The sequence below is a fragment of the Lampetra fluviatilis genome, chromosome 42, assembly GCF_964198595.1.
Source record: "Lampetra fluviatilis chromosome 42, kcLamFluv1.1, whole genome shotgun sequence".
Lineage (NCBI taxonomy): Eukaryota > Metazoa > Chordata > Hyperoartia > Petromyzontiformes > Petromyzontidae > Lampetra > Lampetra fluviatilis.
The window spans coordinates 2,498,972-2,513,094 of record NC_136316.1 but is presented as its reverse complement, the minus strand read 5'-3'; the positions used below and the strand labels follow the sequence as shown (position 1 = coordinate 2,513,094).

Here is a 14,123-nt window from a genome sequence, read left to right as displayed (position 1 = left end):
TGGCTCTGTCGGCCAAGCAGGTCTAGCGCGGTGCTGGTGTGGATGCGTTCGTTGTTTGTGATGTCGGCGACAAACAACGGCTCGGCTTCTGCGGCGGAAACACAACCCGGTCGCTCACTCACTGTGCCGCGCCGATGCTGACTCGGGACAGTCGTGGGGTGGCGCGGTTGTGCAGTGGAAAAGAGGTATCGGGAGCACAGGAACGCGTTCCCTTGTGGTGCAAGTGCAGCCCTTCGCGACGGAGAACCGACCTGCGCCGCTGGCCAACGTGGGCACTCGATACAACGTGAAGCACCGCGTGTTCCCCGAGGAGGTGGACAAGATCCCCTTCGTGAAGGCTGACTGCAGCATCCCCGACCTGCCCGACATCATCAACGAGCAGGTCGGCACGGGAACGCAGCCACCGCCGTGACACAAAGCTCCATTCGACCCTCTCCCACCTCCGCTTCTCTATCCCCGTAGCCCGAACACAAGCTAATAGACATATATATATATCACTCGCTTTTACCTCTTAACGCGGAGATACGCCCTGTGTGTGCCGGAGCAGATGGCGCTGCAGCAGGAGAAGCTGCGCAAGCTGATGGAGCAGCAGATGGCGTACGAGGCGGCCGTGACGCACGCGCGGGAGCGGGCGCAAGCGTCTGTCGAATTCCCCGACCCGTCCACAGAGTGCCGGCTGCCACAGCCATCGCAGGACTTCCAGACGGCACGCCTCTTCCTCTCCCACCTTGGCTTCCTTTCGCCGGAAGCGCTCAAGGTTCGCTCCAGGGGAACAGTTGTGCAATGCGTTAACCCCAAGTACAGCGTTTCTCCATAGCAGCGTGCCTGGTTATCATGTGCGCAGTAAATCTTGAGGATTATTTATTTGTTCAGCCTGGCAGCAACCACATCAGTTTACCGTTCGGTATTTCCTCTGCTGACCCAACCGTCCGTGTACATGTGTGCGTTCTGTATTTGTATGTGTTTATAGGTGGCCAGATAATTCTGACATCAAATGTGCTCACTACACTTGGGTTGTCAAGTGTAGGTTACCAATTACAGCACAACTAAATCGCATTAAGTTTGGTTCTGCATTTGATCCTTATGGCGGTAACCCGGGGTACCAAATAATACAAAATGGCCGAGGCAATGAAATATTTTATTTCTGGGACACTATTTTTTGTCCAGGTGTGTACTTAACTCCGCGACTGGGGTACCAATCAATCCGAAATCAGTGCTACTCCGCGATGTCGAAACGCGGCGAGGAAGATTGCGCCGAAACCCTGAACGCTCGTACGCACCATAGTGGTGCATCGTGTACAGCTCGTCGAGATGAGTCGATTGCCGCATCACCGACCATCAGCAGACTAAAAATGACTGCATCACGGACATTATGCCGGAGCCGGGGTACTATGGTACCCCGGGGTACCGCCATAAGGTTCACTTGGCTAAATTCCAGCTCTGACAATTCTAAATATTGGATGTGACTGCCATGCAACAAATATTACTTTGCAGCAGAGCAGGTGCTGCCCCTTACCCCAGAGGTAACTTTAAGAGATCACAGAAGCGGTTCTCGTGACGTCCGCTTCTGCGAGCCGCTTCAATTGCTGAGGGGGTGGCTCTGCTCTGCGAGAGATCCCAACAGATTCCTTGTCTGATGACCTCACAGCGATGGCACAATGAGGATAACATTTCGGAAGAGAGAAGAAATATCTGCGCATGCGTGTGTGTGCGCATATACATTATCCGCGTGCGTGCGTGCGCGCGACAGGAGATGGGCGCAAGCAGGATGCCACCCCACCTGATGGCACTTGACCAGACGATGCCCGGCTTCCTCGAGGATCTGGCCTTGCTGGACGCTCTGCCCTCGCGTCCGTTCGACACGGTCTTCATCTTCTACGTGCGCGCGGGCCAGCGCATGCCACGCGAGGTGCCCTCACGCTCACACACCTAACCCTTTTTGGCCCCCATCAAAGGAAAATTAAGCCCGCAGAGGAAAGTGTAATTGTCATGTGGATTTGTGTCTCGGCCGTGTGCGACTCGCGGCTGTGAAGCTGTGGTGATCGGAACTAACGATTGCAGTCATTGTGGCACTCGCTTGCCATGGCTTACGTTTGAATGTCAATATATGGTGACATGACTGACTGTAATAATGACAGTAGATTCTTCTCTTTCCCCAAGATCTGCCTCTTTCGTTAATTTTATCACATTTGTGCACTCTGCATGATGGAGTTGCATAACTGTGACATTGACCATTTGCAAGAGAGCGAAGGTTTATTTTTCCCCCTTTTTTGCGTCATATCTTCCTCGAAACAAAATCCTACGCGTAGAGACTGACGTGTTTGTGAAAAACATTGTTGTACGTATTCACCATCTGTTGGAAAGTCCACTCGATATATTTCAAACTCTCAACGAGGAAGTCGCACATTTTTGCACGGGGGGGGGGGGGATGGGCGGCTCCCCTTTGTCCTCACGGTTCATGGACGGTGCGTTCCACCTGCCCGCCGCCAGATCCTACGCAACGTGGACAGCGCCACCTCCGTGCAGCCGCACTTCCTGGAGCTGCTGGGCTCGCTGGGCTGGCCGGTGCAGGTCGGGCGGCACCCGGGCTGGACCGGCCACGTCACCTCCAGCTGGCACATCGCCGGCGGCAGTTACGGCGGGGAGGACGGGGACGGAGACGGAACGCCGCCCATGGGTACGCGGAGCGGCGGCGGTAGCCACGACGGGAGGTTCCGGGAGTGTCCTCGATATACTGTGATAATTCATGGATGGGGGGTACCCCCGGTTTATCTGTTTTTATTAACGAAATAAACCGCGTTATATACATGGAAGCAAAATGCATCCCATTTTGCAGCGTGTAATGTTATTTATGCTAACCGGCTTTTAATGTTTTTATGTGTAAGCGAAACATATGATTTCTAAGAGTTATCTAAAAGAAAGTAAAATATTTTATAAATACACTAACCTGGCACTGCACTGGCGCACGCAGATATCCGCTCAGTGTGGAGACGCAGCTAACAACAAGCCAGCATCGCCCTTCAGTTTTTGATGTTCAAGTGGGAATGTTATATTTTTGTATTTTAACAGAACCCCCCCCCCCATAAACCGCCCCCATTCATTACATGCGGCACAAATTAGATCAAACCGCGTAATTTTGAGGACGCACGGTTTTCCCGGCTTGAAAATTCCCCCCCCCCTCCCCCTACCCACCGCGTGGATGCCCGTACGCGGCTGTTTTGACCTCTGACTCCTTGTTCTTTCAGACGAGCCGGTCACGACGGAGGGCAGCGGCGGGGGCGTCTTCAACGGAGACCGCAGGGTCCTCTACTACGCCGACGCGCTCACCGAGGTGGCCTTCGTGGTGCCCTCGCTGCCCGCCTCCGCGGGTGAGCTCAGGGGAACGCGGCCGGATGATCCAAGGGGGTGGACGGGGTGGGTGGGGCGTGGGCGTGTTTGGCTGGAGCAGCGTTGGAGAAGCTTTTCATTGCCAAGGGCCAACTAGGACTTCATTTCCCTTTCCCCATTCCGATGACGTACGTGGACGTAAATTGTACGTCATCGAAATTGGGGGAAAAATGAAAATATAATATCTTTATCGGTCCGTCTTCCAACCTGAAGATGTACCGGGGCTCCCACGAGGCCATGCGGGAGGACGTGTGGCACAGCTTTTGGCACCAGCTATCATAGAGCGCGGTCCTGTCACTATGGTTCTTTGCGGTGAGTACAATGCCTTTAGAAACAACGGCGCTACGCCTCTCTAAATAACATATACGTTGAACCAACTTGCGCGTTTCGAGAATCAGCAGTGAACTGGACCACAAACTTCAACTTTCAGACATCTCGGCACGGGAAAGGGTTAATTACCCTTTGGTGGACCACACGTTCACACAAACACACCTCAGTCACGTCTGTCCCTGCAAAGGCGCTTGCAGTGACTGAGCACATTAATATTCGAAACGCTGTGTTGTCATACTCTTTGGTTCTTTCGGTAAAGTCACGTAGGTATAAAAATAAAAAAAATATTGCTGTGGTTTTCCCACCTGATGACGATTGCTTGTGTTGCGATCGAAACGTCGTGATTTTTTTATTTTTATTTTATACCTACGTGACCAAAGAGTAGGGATCCCTGCAGCCACGAAAACTTCAAATCTCGATTGTGTTGTCAGTTTGAAAACATTCACCTCTGGTACCCGACGAGTGTTCCAGATGCTTGCAGTGATGAATAAATATAGTTTGTGGGTCGTTTCAAGGTGGTAGGCCACACGTGACCCTTATTATTTGAAGTCACCGGCCCTAGCTTCTCCATCCCTGGGTTGTAGGAAAGGAAAATTGTGAACAATGCATCCATTTCTAAGCATGTGACACATCAAAAGACCCACTAACCCTGTCTTACCTTCATAGGGTGACCTCTCCAACTGGGAAAAGGAGGCTTTGTGTCTCCTCGTGACTTATATGGCAGGTGGCTGTAAGGAGCACTGACATGAGTAACCCGTTGTAGTGTGTACACACCAACAGTGGGGAGACAAGAGTGGTGCTGGCCACTCAACCCCCCCTTCCCCTTACGTTGGCGTTGTGCCAGCCTCTATAGGTGCTCGCGAATCGCTACACTGGGGAAGACCTTCTTGGTTGTTTGTGTTTGCATCATGTGCAGATCCCGCAGCCGACCCGCAGCTGTTGGCCCTGGACAACGAAGCCAACCAGGAGTTTCTGGCGAAGGTGCTGAAGCAGCACTCCCTGAGCCTGGAGCTCTTCCCAAGCCAGAACGACGGCCCCAATGCCAACCAGCAGGTGGCATCATCAGCACCCGCCATTCGCACACCGCCCTTTCTAAACTAAAACTGTTTTTTTTTATTTACCAGGTAAGGTCCACTCAGCTATGTAGCTCTTCTTTCAGAAGCAACCTGGTGATCACAAATGATAGCTCAATAACGTGGCTTATCACGTGGAAATTTATAGCAGCCAAATGCTCTGACCGCATGTTGTATTCTCAAATGTGGAGAGGAAAAACCGGGGGACCGGGAGAAAAATCCACGGGGAAAGAGATAATGCAAACTCCAAATATACAGCAGGCGTCAGGGTTGGGATCGAACGTACGACCTCCTGTATACCAGATGAGGTAGTTAACATTGGAGACGGAAGAGCAAAATGAAACGGTCAAAAATTCTGCCTTGCCCGAAGGTGCTATTCACCCCAGCGTTCAATATTCCGTATCTCACGCCCTGCCACGGCACAGACTTTTGGGGATGTGTGCGTACGTTGCGTAGCAATAGAATTTGAATTTCAATGGGGGTTATTGCCTGTGATGGATGATCACCACGAACAAGCAGCTTGCCATGTAAGGCTGTGGGTGCAATGTATGTTGCACTTGTTTTGCAACCATACGTAGCCAACCGTGCTAATCGGAGGCTGGGGGGAAGAGACAACAATGTGGTGGGCAGTAGAGGGCAATGTGGCAAAGCCCATTCTATCATTCCACATCTACGCCCTCCCCTCCGCCTTCACCAAGATGCTGGTCAGTGCGGATTGGTTGAAGGCGATGAGCATAGACTGAGATCTGTTTGAGATCGAGCACCTGACATGTAAGTTGCTCATAGACAGACACATGATGATTTCAGTACTGTCAAATAAATTATTAATAGAAACGCTGAAAAATAGTTCGCAGTTACTCGCTTAACTTGACAATTAAATGCCGGTCTCTTACTTCATCGATAAGAATGTCTGTATGTTGAACTTCTTTCGCACCATACTTAGCTAATCGGAGGTGCGAGGGAAGGACAACAAATGAAACTCAAAAATCAGTTCTAAAGAAATTAGTTTTCAAGATAGATTTAAAAGTGCATAGTTCCAGTGGCTTCCTAATATTGGAAGGAAGAACATTCCAGATGGCCGTAGAAGCGCATCTGAAAGCGCGCGATCCGGTGACCGTCTTTGTTCGATGGCGAGGGAAAAGCCGCTGCGAGGATGACCGCAGTTTGCGTGATGGTTTGTGCTCCTTGACGAGATCGGCAATGTAATTGTAGAAAGCAGTTTGTGTGTGTAATGAGTGTGAAAAGGTAGTTCTACGCTTGCACAGCTCTTCAGATGAAGACGTTTTCGGAGAGAAGTGATGTCGTGAGCGGGGCAGGGTGGCGGCGGCGGCGGGTACCCGTGCCCGCACCACACGTGCTGACACGCGACCTAATGGGCGGGCGGCGCTGTCTCTCTGGTTTGCAGGGGAGTTTGATTGGACGGATAAAGAAGTCCGCATTGGGACGGCCCCTTCCCCCGCTGGGGCCTGAGACCAAGGTGATGGTGGTGTGGGTGGAAAGCTACGACGACATCGGTGAGCGATGGAGGAGAGAGTAGCCTCAAATTAGACCAATTGCGCTGCGCCGTGTTGTTGTTCCCGCTCTAAGCGAGAATCCATTAAAGCGGCATGCCGCGTGACTTTATCCAGCTCGTATGCTGCTTGAATTGTGTTTGTAAAAAAAATCGCTAATTGTATTAATGTTTCCTCCACTTATGCTGCCGCATAATGTAAATCGGTGCACTTGAATGGCCGTTAATTAATTGCACGGGAAACGATGTTTTCAGTTGTTTTTGCCACAAATAATAATTAATCCAATCTTCGCGCGCACACACACACAAATGTTCGACGGACGCATTTCAGCCCAGCGATGTTTGAACAACTGGCTTCCGCCCCTTGACACTTTGTTGCAGAGAATTTGCCGCTATCGGAACTGCTTCAAGAGACAATAACGGGGATGGAGGCGCCTGTCAACAGCAGCACCTCCGTCAGGTCTGTGTACGTGGGCAGTTGGTGGGTCCATGCAGAATCAGAATATTTATTTTGGAGCAATCCGATTAACTATGCAGCCAGTGGCTGCCTGTCGCGAGTAGCTGGTCAACTTCCAGTCCGAGTAGTCAGAATCAGCAAGAGAATCGGGCTCAGAATCAAGGTACAGTCCGTTCTGCTCGACGGCGTGTTTTCACAAAGCGAATTGGATATAACGCGATTAATATTTTTGGGGAACACGGTTTTTTTTATAACGCGTATGCGATCTGTATATAGCGTTATTGAGCGAACGGAACGACGTCGCAGCGCGAGTAGGAATAGGCGGTTGTACGGATGCCTCGGCGTAGCGTCGCACGAGGCGGGATGCTGCTGCATGTTTCTAGGTGCTACCCACGCACCTTGTCGGTGTTTGTGCAGCCTGCATATGCATCTCACGTGTTATCGCGGACTGTGCTTTACCCTGTATTACAGTATATATTATTTATTATAACGCGATTTTTCCCTAACGCGGTGTTCAACAGGAACGCAACTACCGCGTTAGAAGAGCAGCACTTGGTAGCTGGAACAGTCCAAAACGCTTTTTTTTTACCAGAATTATTTTGGCAGCCACATCTATCTTGCCTTATTGTCAAAATAATCTTAAGATTCCTGATAATTGTTTTTTTACCCTTTTATCTGGCAACAAAACTGGCACCTTTTTTTACAAGGAGTCATGTTTGCATTTACCACAATACCTGCGGTCGGAATGCAAACAAAAAACACACAACTCTGATAATGTATGCACTGTCCTGGAAATTGATTGGTCCACACCCGAGACAGCTTTTCTTAGAGCCTAGTCTCACATGGTGTTGGACCAGATGACGCCAAAAGGTGTCAGTTTTGTTGCCAGATAAAAGGCTAAAAAAACAATTATCATATTTTGCTACTGGCAAAAGAGGCTTAAGATTCCTATTTGAAGGATTATAGGAATATTTGAGTACGAGAATATCGGGTTATATAATGGAGTATCTTGTCCTCTAGTTATAGTGCCTTACAACGATAATCGCTACCCAAGCCAGGTTGGCAAAGTTCCACAAAATATCGAGTGACAATTTAAGCCCTCCCTTGTAGGCATACGATGATTACGTTCCAGATTCAATTAAATTCTTACACTCGTGACACATGCGTCGAATGAAGCGTGAATAATTATAAATGCTATTTTGCATTCATATGCGTTGTGTGAAATGTATTCCCATAGGGCCCTGCAGCCTGTAAAGATTCTACACGGACCACATTGGGGGAAAATAATAATCGGTTCTTGAAATGAATCACGACAAATAGCAAAGGGGGCGATTGAGGGACGCATGACATGAAAAATACTCGTAAAACTTCTCTCGCGTGACGTCAGTTCGATCGGCAGATTCATTTCCATTTTGCAATTGTTCATTGTCATTTTTTGCGGAAATATTGCCTTGGGCGAAGCGGTGCCGCAGTGGTTAGCGCTGTGCACTATGAGCCAGGCAACATGGGTTCGATTCCCAGGCACGGCTGACACGGGTAACAAGTTATATTTCAAGCGATCCACCACCCCCCCGCCCCAATGAGAAACCTTCATCCAGCAAGCAGTAGATTGAAAAGATGCTGTAAGAAGGTAAATAACAAAATAATAAAAATATAAATGATGATTGCTTGTGTTGCAGTCGAAACGTCGTGATAATTTTATTGTTTTATATTTTTATTATTTTGTTATTTACCTTCTACGTGGCTTTACCAAAAGAACCAAGAATATGAATCCCTGCAGTCACGAAAGCTTTAAATAAAAATGCTGTAAGAAGTTGCCCCGGGCTGTGGGTTTGAACCGCGCGACCGTGTGTATGTATTCCAGGTCTGCGTCTCCGGACAAGGAAGTGCCGGTGATCTTCATCCACCCGCTGCGCACCGGGCTGTTCCGTGTGCGCCTGCAAACCTCCTCCAGCAAGTCCACGATGGCCATCCCGCTGGTGGACGGCATGGTGGTCAGCCGCCGGGCCCTCGGTGTGTGCTCGCACCAGTATTGCACGTTCACGTGTTCCGTTGGTTATTGCCAAATCAATTTTGTAATTGTCCGTGTCGTGTACTGCGCATGTCTCCTCCCGTCGTGTGCGACCTGTGGTCATCCACAATATCACACACAACGTATCATGACGCAATGCCCCGATCCACAAACACGACGGAGACGTCACAGCGATACGCCCTGCTACTCCTGTCCTGGTTATCTGGCTTGACCACCTGAATGTGAAATTGCAGTTGCTGCTCTGCTTCCTACGTCAGCCATACGAAAGAAGAAGACTGCACTTAGACATTATCGCGAGTTGTTTTAACGCTGATTTGCACTCACAACTCCATCCTAATCCTCATATCTCCAGTTATTTCCCTAGTTTGATCAATTGCAGACGTTCCGTCGTACATTGCAGTACGCTTCAATGTCTGTGGAGTTGTAATGGTTGAGACGGCTTGTGTGCGAAGCATCAGTGCTGCTCACTGTCTCCAACTTTTATTTTATTCTTCCTTATTTTTATGTTTTATATGGTTGCCTGTACGGCATCTTGAAATGCTTTTCAGCAGCTGTAAGCAATATAAATTAAAATTATCATTGTTAGGGTAAAGGGATGTACAGAAACTTGACCTGTTTATTTTATAGTGAACAAAAAAAAGAGGCAGTAAATCATAGCCACAGCAGAGAAGGAAAGTCTTGGGTCTTTATGTGCACAGCTTCTGTTTGTGGGACACGGCGTTTGGCAATTAGCACAGTTGGCTACGTACGGTGCAAAAGAAGTTCAACTTTTCTTGCTGTGGATTTCACACCTGATAATGATTGCTTGTGTTGCAGTCGAAACGTCGTGAGAATTGTATTGTTTTACATTTTAATTGTTTTATTATTTCCCTTCTACGTGACTTTACCGAAAGCACCAAGAATCAACATGCACTCGCTTACGTAATAATCCGTCTTCGCATTCTCTCGCCATGTTCTTCGCCGGGGCAGGCTCGTTGGTGCGGCAGACGGCCGTGAATGCGTGCCGCCGCAAGCGCCTGGAGAGCGACGCGTACAGCCACCCGCACGTGCGGCGCAAGCTCAAGATCGCCGAGCTCGTCGCCAAGTACCGCAGCCGGCTCATCGAGCCCGAGTTCTACACCTCGCTCTTCCAGGAAGTTGGGATATAGCCACCCGAGCACAAACAGCGGCAGGGAGCGTGAGCAGAGGTGGGCGAGGTGGAAGTGATTGGCGGCTGCCATTGAATTTTCCTCCGCGCTCCCATCGCGCGTCTTTAAAGGACTGTGACTTTGGCGTGGCTGGTAGAAACGGAGAACCTCGGTGTCATCCATCTGGGTGGGTGAGATAGGCTTTGGCGTACGCGTCGTGACCGATGACGTAGCTCACAGCGAGGAGCCAGCCGCGCCTCCCATCCACGCACGCAGCACGCGGAACGAATGTTTGGAATAAGAGTGCGGAAGTTCAAGAATGTGATTCTGTCGGGAAAACGGTCCACCGCTGCTGTCGGTGCTGGGGAGCAGGGAATGGGCGAGCGCAGACGGGAGAGGGCACTGTTGATGAGGCACAACACTTCAGCACACAGGCCCTAGCACCTGCACACTCTACTCTGCCCTGACCACCACCTCGGGTGATGCACTCACCCCACAACGCTTTGTCATGCACGAGACAAATGCAATCTGTTGTCTGATCAACCGTGAGGCTCGGAGAAAATGATTTCGCACCGCGCCACACACTCAGCAGCTGTCGCGTCTGTTACGGGATCACGTCTGCGGATTAAAGCCCCAGACACGCGGTGTGGTATTGTCACGATGGCTCCGTGGTGGGGGTGGCGGGTCGCAATTCCACAAACCCTTGCCGAGATTGCGCGCTTTAAACTTGACCTACACGGCTTCGCGTTCCGTCTCGGGCGATGGCGACGGTGCGCGAGGTGTCCACCGTGACCCGGTCTCACAGCCGTACCTGGGGCTAGACCGCTTGAGAGGGGCATTAACGCTGGGACCGTGACCACGTAGCGCCGATGGCGTGACGTCGGTTCGAGTACCGGCAGCGCCGTATCATCGTGCGTGTACGTAGAGGCACCAGGGGGGGTGGGGTGGAGGGGCGACATCTGTGGGTCCACCAGTTAGTCTCTTGCATGAATACTCCCGTGAAGAGGGTCATGCAACGAGGCCACTTTTTAAGTTTCCATGATATTGGTTTAGTTTGTTACATTCACACCACCGGCTTTGTTTTTCTCTTTTGAAGTCGCAAGCTGAGAGATATGGCCCTTATTGCGCTGGCCATTGTCAAAATAATGTGCCTCCGAGATCAGTCTTTTGGGCGCATTATTGTGATTCATCTCAACCCTCCAGCGTTATTTATGAGCAGGCTCAAACAAGAATTCACAGAAGCACTAACTTTGCTTAGCAAAAAACTGTATTCTCGTTTTGTGATAGTTGTGAAAACTAAGCTAAATTAATGATCGTTTTCACACAGGGACACTGGTGATACTAATTATTGATGCACTGTTACCTTCCAACTATTAATGGATTCCTTATCATTTCAACCACCTCTTTAAATGTTATGGGACTGTTTGTTACATTTTATCCTGGCTAAGGCGGGGGGGGGGGGGGCAAGAATGTTGCTCGGAGTGCTGCTGAATGAATTATCTTTTGAAAGCGTTGGGGTAGTAAAGCTGGCGCAAACCCCCGACATTTATCAGTCACCCTAGGTCTATCAAAACTGCAGTATACCGTCACAATACAACCAAATTCTCGATACAAATCAATGCCTGCCACCCAAACACAGATGCCAATTTCTTGGACTGTTTGTTTCTAAAGGGGCTTTACTCGTGGCTTTACCTACGGGTTGGCAGCTGTCTGGGTTTGACCCTTTATGCTCAGGAGCAGAAGTAGAGGTGACACTCCGCCATAGCAACCGACTCGTACCGTACAACAAGCCACCTCATGGTCGCCTGCCCCCCCCCAACCCCAAGTAGAAGAATGGATGCTGCAGCACCTACACATGCACGTGTGTTTGTGTGGGTGCGGACACACGTGCCTCCGTCTGTCAGGGCAGTCACCCTGCAGCAACAACGGAGGGCAGAGGAGCGACGCTCACAACGAGCAGAGCGCCGGGCAGCTAAAAAGTTGGCACAGTGGGTGAGCACAGTTGGTGCATCTGATGATCACGGTTGACTGCGTAGAGTGCGAAAGAAGTTCAACATGCATGCATAATACATCTGCCAGTCATCCTCGGTCAGTCAACCCATGGCACCTGGGTCTATTCCGTGACCTCCTGCCAGTGGGCCTTGGACACTTCACGTGGCCTCAAAGTGCACCTACCTAGCATGGCACATGCGCCGTGGTGACGTCCACCGCTGCTTTGTGGTGAACGGCGGTCGTGAGCTAATCTACCCTGATCCCTCATGCCCACCGACAACCTGTCCATTTGGCTTCGTAGACTCATGATCACTTTGCAGGCGCAGTTTTGCCCACGTGGCTAACTTGAATGTACGGTTACTTTCGAGTTTGTGTGGTTTGCACTTGCCTAAAGTGCAGTGCATGTCCCCAGACACCAGATGTTGTCATGTCTTATCAGTCTTAACAGTTCCCTGGACCATTCTCTCACTCCAGCGAATATACATTCTTGTGACCAATGCTTATGGATACTTTCCGAGATGCTAGCTAACCTTTATTTAACCTTTCTTTTTTTACTTTCATTGTTTCTGTCTTACATTATTTTCCTTGGGGTTATACTTGTAAGTCATCTCAGCGCGTGCAGGTTTTGTGTAGCTTAATTTCCACGTTTCGTTTAAAATATAGGAAAAGCGTCAAAAGGCCGTGTTTCCATATATATACTGTATGTCCAGGACCCTGTATGACAGTAAGTGGCTTGCGTTTTGATTCTCCCCCCCCCCCCCCACGTTTGGATAAAGATGTCAGATATACATTATATATATTTGTTTGCACTGGATTGGCGTGCTCAATAAAGTCGACGCAATGATGATGTGCTCAATTGCGTTTGGGTTTTTAATCAATATGTGTTATTCGACGCTGTAGCTTGTTTGTTTTTTTACCCGCGAAAGCGCCTAGCGAGACTTTTTTTTAAAAAGTTGTTCCGTGTGTAGTTTGCAGGAAATGTTGAGCGTTGAAAAGTTTCGACCAAGTTGTATTGTGTTGGGGGGTGGGGCGGCGGTGGGTGGGGGATGCGTCGATTTGGTGGAGTATTAAGTGAACATTCCTGCAGGGTTTCCACACTTTCTCGTCCACACTAATTAATAATGAATTGAACTCCGCATGTTTCTGCTCTCGCGCATGGCAATTCCTGTCCACGTCGTTTGCATTCCGCTCACATTTCGGTGCCACTGCGGGCAATGTCGCGTGACGTCACAATACCCCCCCCCTCTGCCCCGCCTCTTTCCTCACCACGCCTGCGTTTTTCGACGTCAGTTTAGCACGTGGTAGGCAGTCGCGACCAGGATTATCCATCAGAGGTTTTCGGGTGAGCGTAAATGTGTATCGTTAAATCCGCCACCACCCGACACAGCCAATTAGTAAGGGTTGTCACGTAAACAGAACGTGCCAATTCGTCACTAGTGCGGTAACACCCGGTGTGTTGGAGAAGAAACAACCCACATTTACAATTCGAGTACGACGAAATAACGTCATCTTTCCTCCATCTCACCCGTGTCGCGTGACGTCAAAGCCTCCCCGCGCCCCCCCCCCCCGTGCCTGGTGACGTCTCCCCTCTCCTCACCGCAATCTCGCGTGACGTCATCGCCTGTCTGACCCAATTCTCCAGTCGCGTTGACAAACCCCTACGAAACCTACCTCTCGTGACGTCATCGACCGTCCAACTCTATCGTGACGTACCCATCCGCTCCATGACGTGACGTCATCACCCATCTAACCGACCCAGGTCTCGTGACGTCATCCCCGCCTCCACATCCGCGTGTCGTGACATCATCCCAAACTGGCGTGACGTAGGCACTCGTCCATCAGCTCCACTTCAGCCCAATAAGAATCTTTATAAAATGTGACTTAAAACTTTCGTGACTGCAGGAATTCATATTCTATGGTTATTTCGATAAAGTCACGTAGATAGAAAATAATAATAAAATAAAGTTATTTCGGTAAAGTCACGTAGAAGGAAATTAATAAAAGAATACAAATAAAACAATTAAATTCTTACGACGTTTCGATTGCAACACAAGCAATCATCATCAGGTGTGAAACCACAGCAAGACATTTTTTTAATAAAAACATGAATTTTGATTTAAAGCTTTCGTGACTGCAGGGATTCATATTATTGGTCCTTTCGCTAAAGTCACGTAGAATGGCAACAATAAAATTACAAAAAGAATACTGGACAGTA

General features: G+C 49.6%; 1 protein-coding gene across 7 annotated transcripts in view; it reads left to right on the top strand.

The window, feature by feature from the left end:
- RALGAPB (Ral GTPase activating protein non-catalytic subunit beta) overlaps positions 1 to 12,795 on the top strand; it is a 55,915-nt gene extending 43,120 nt beyond the window's left edge. For 4 of the 7 annotated variants that reach the window (XM_078875698.1, XM_078875696.1, XM_078875693.1 and 1 more), the window contains 10 exons: positions 230 to 382; positions 548 to 757; positions 1,751 to 1,909; positions 2,491 to 2,677; positions 3,246 to 3,368; positions 4,634 to 4,770; positions 6,196 to 6,304; positions 6,682 to 6,766; positions 8,622 to 8,770; positions 9,759 to 12,795. In XM_078875698.1, the coding sequence (XP_078731824.1) occupies positions 230 to 382; positions 548 to 757; positions 1,751 to 1,909; positions 2,491 to 2,677; positions 3,246 to 3,368; positions 4,634 to 4,770; positions 6,196 to 6,304; positions 6,682 to 6,766; positions 8,622 to 8,770; positions 9,759 to 9,937 (1,491 nt within the window). In that variant the 3' untranslated portion in view covers positions 9,938 to 12,795. The remainder of the gene's footprint in view (positions 1 to 229; positions 383 to 547; positions 758 to 1,750; positions 1,910 to 2,490; positions 2,678 to 3,245; positions 3,369 to 4,633; positions 4,771 to 6,195; positions 6,305 to 6,681; positions 6,767 to 8,621; positions 8,771 to 9,758) is intronic. The other 3 variants (XM_078875697.1, XM_078875695.1, XM_078875694.1) reach the window with 1 other exon arrangement.
- The last annotated feature ends 1,328 nt before the right edge of the window (positions 12,796 to 14,123 follow it).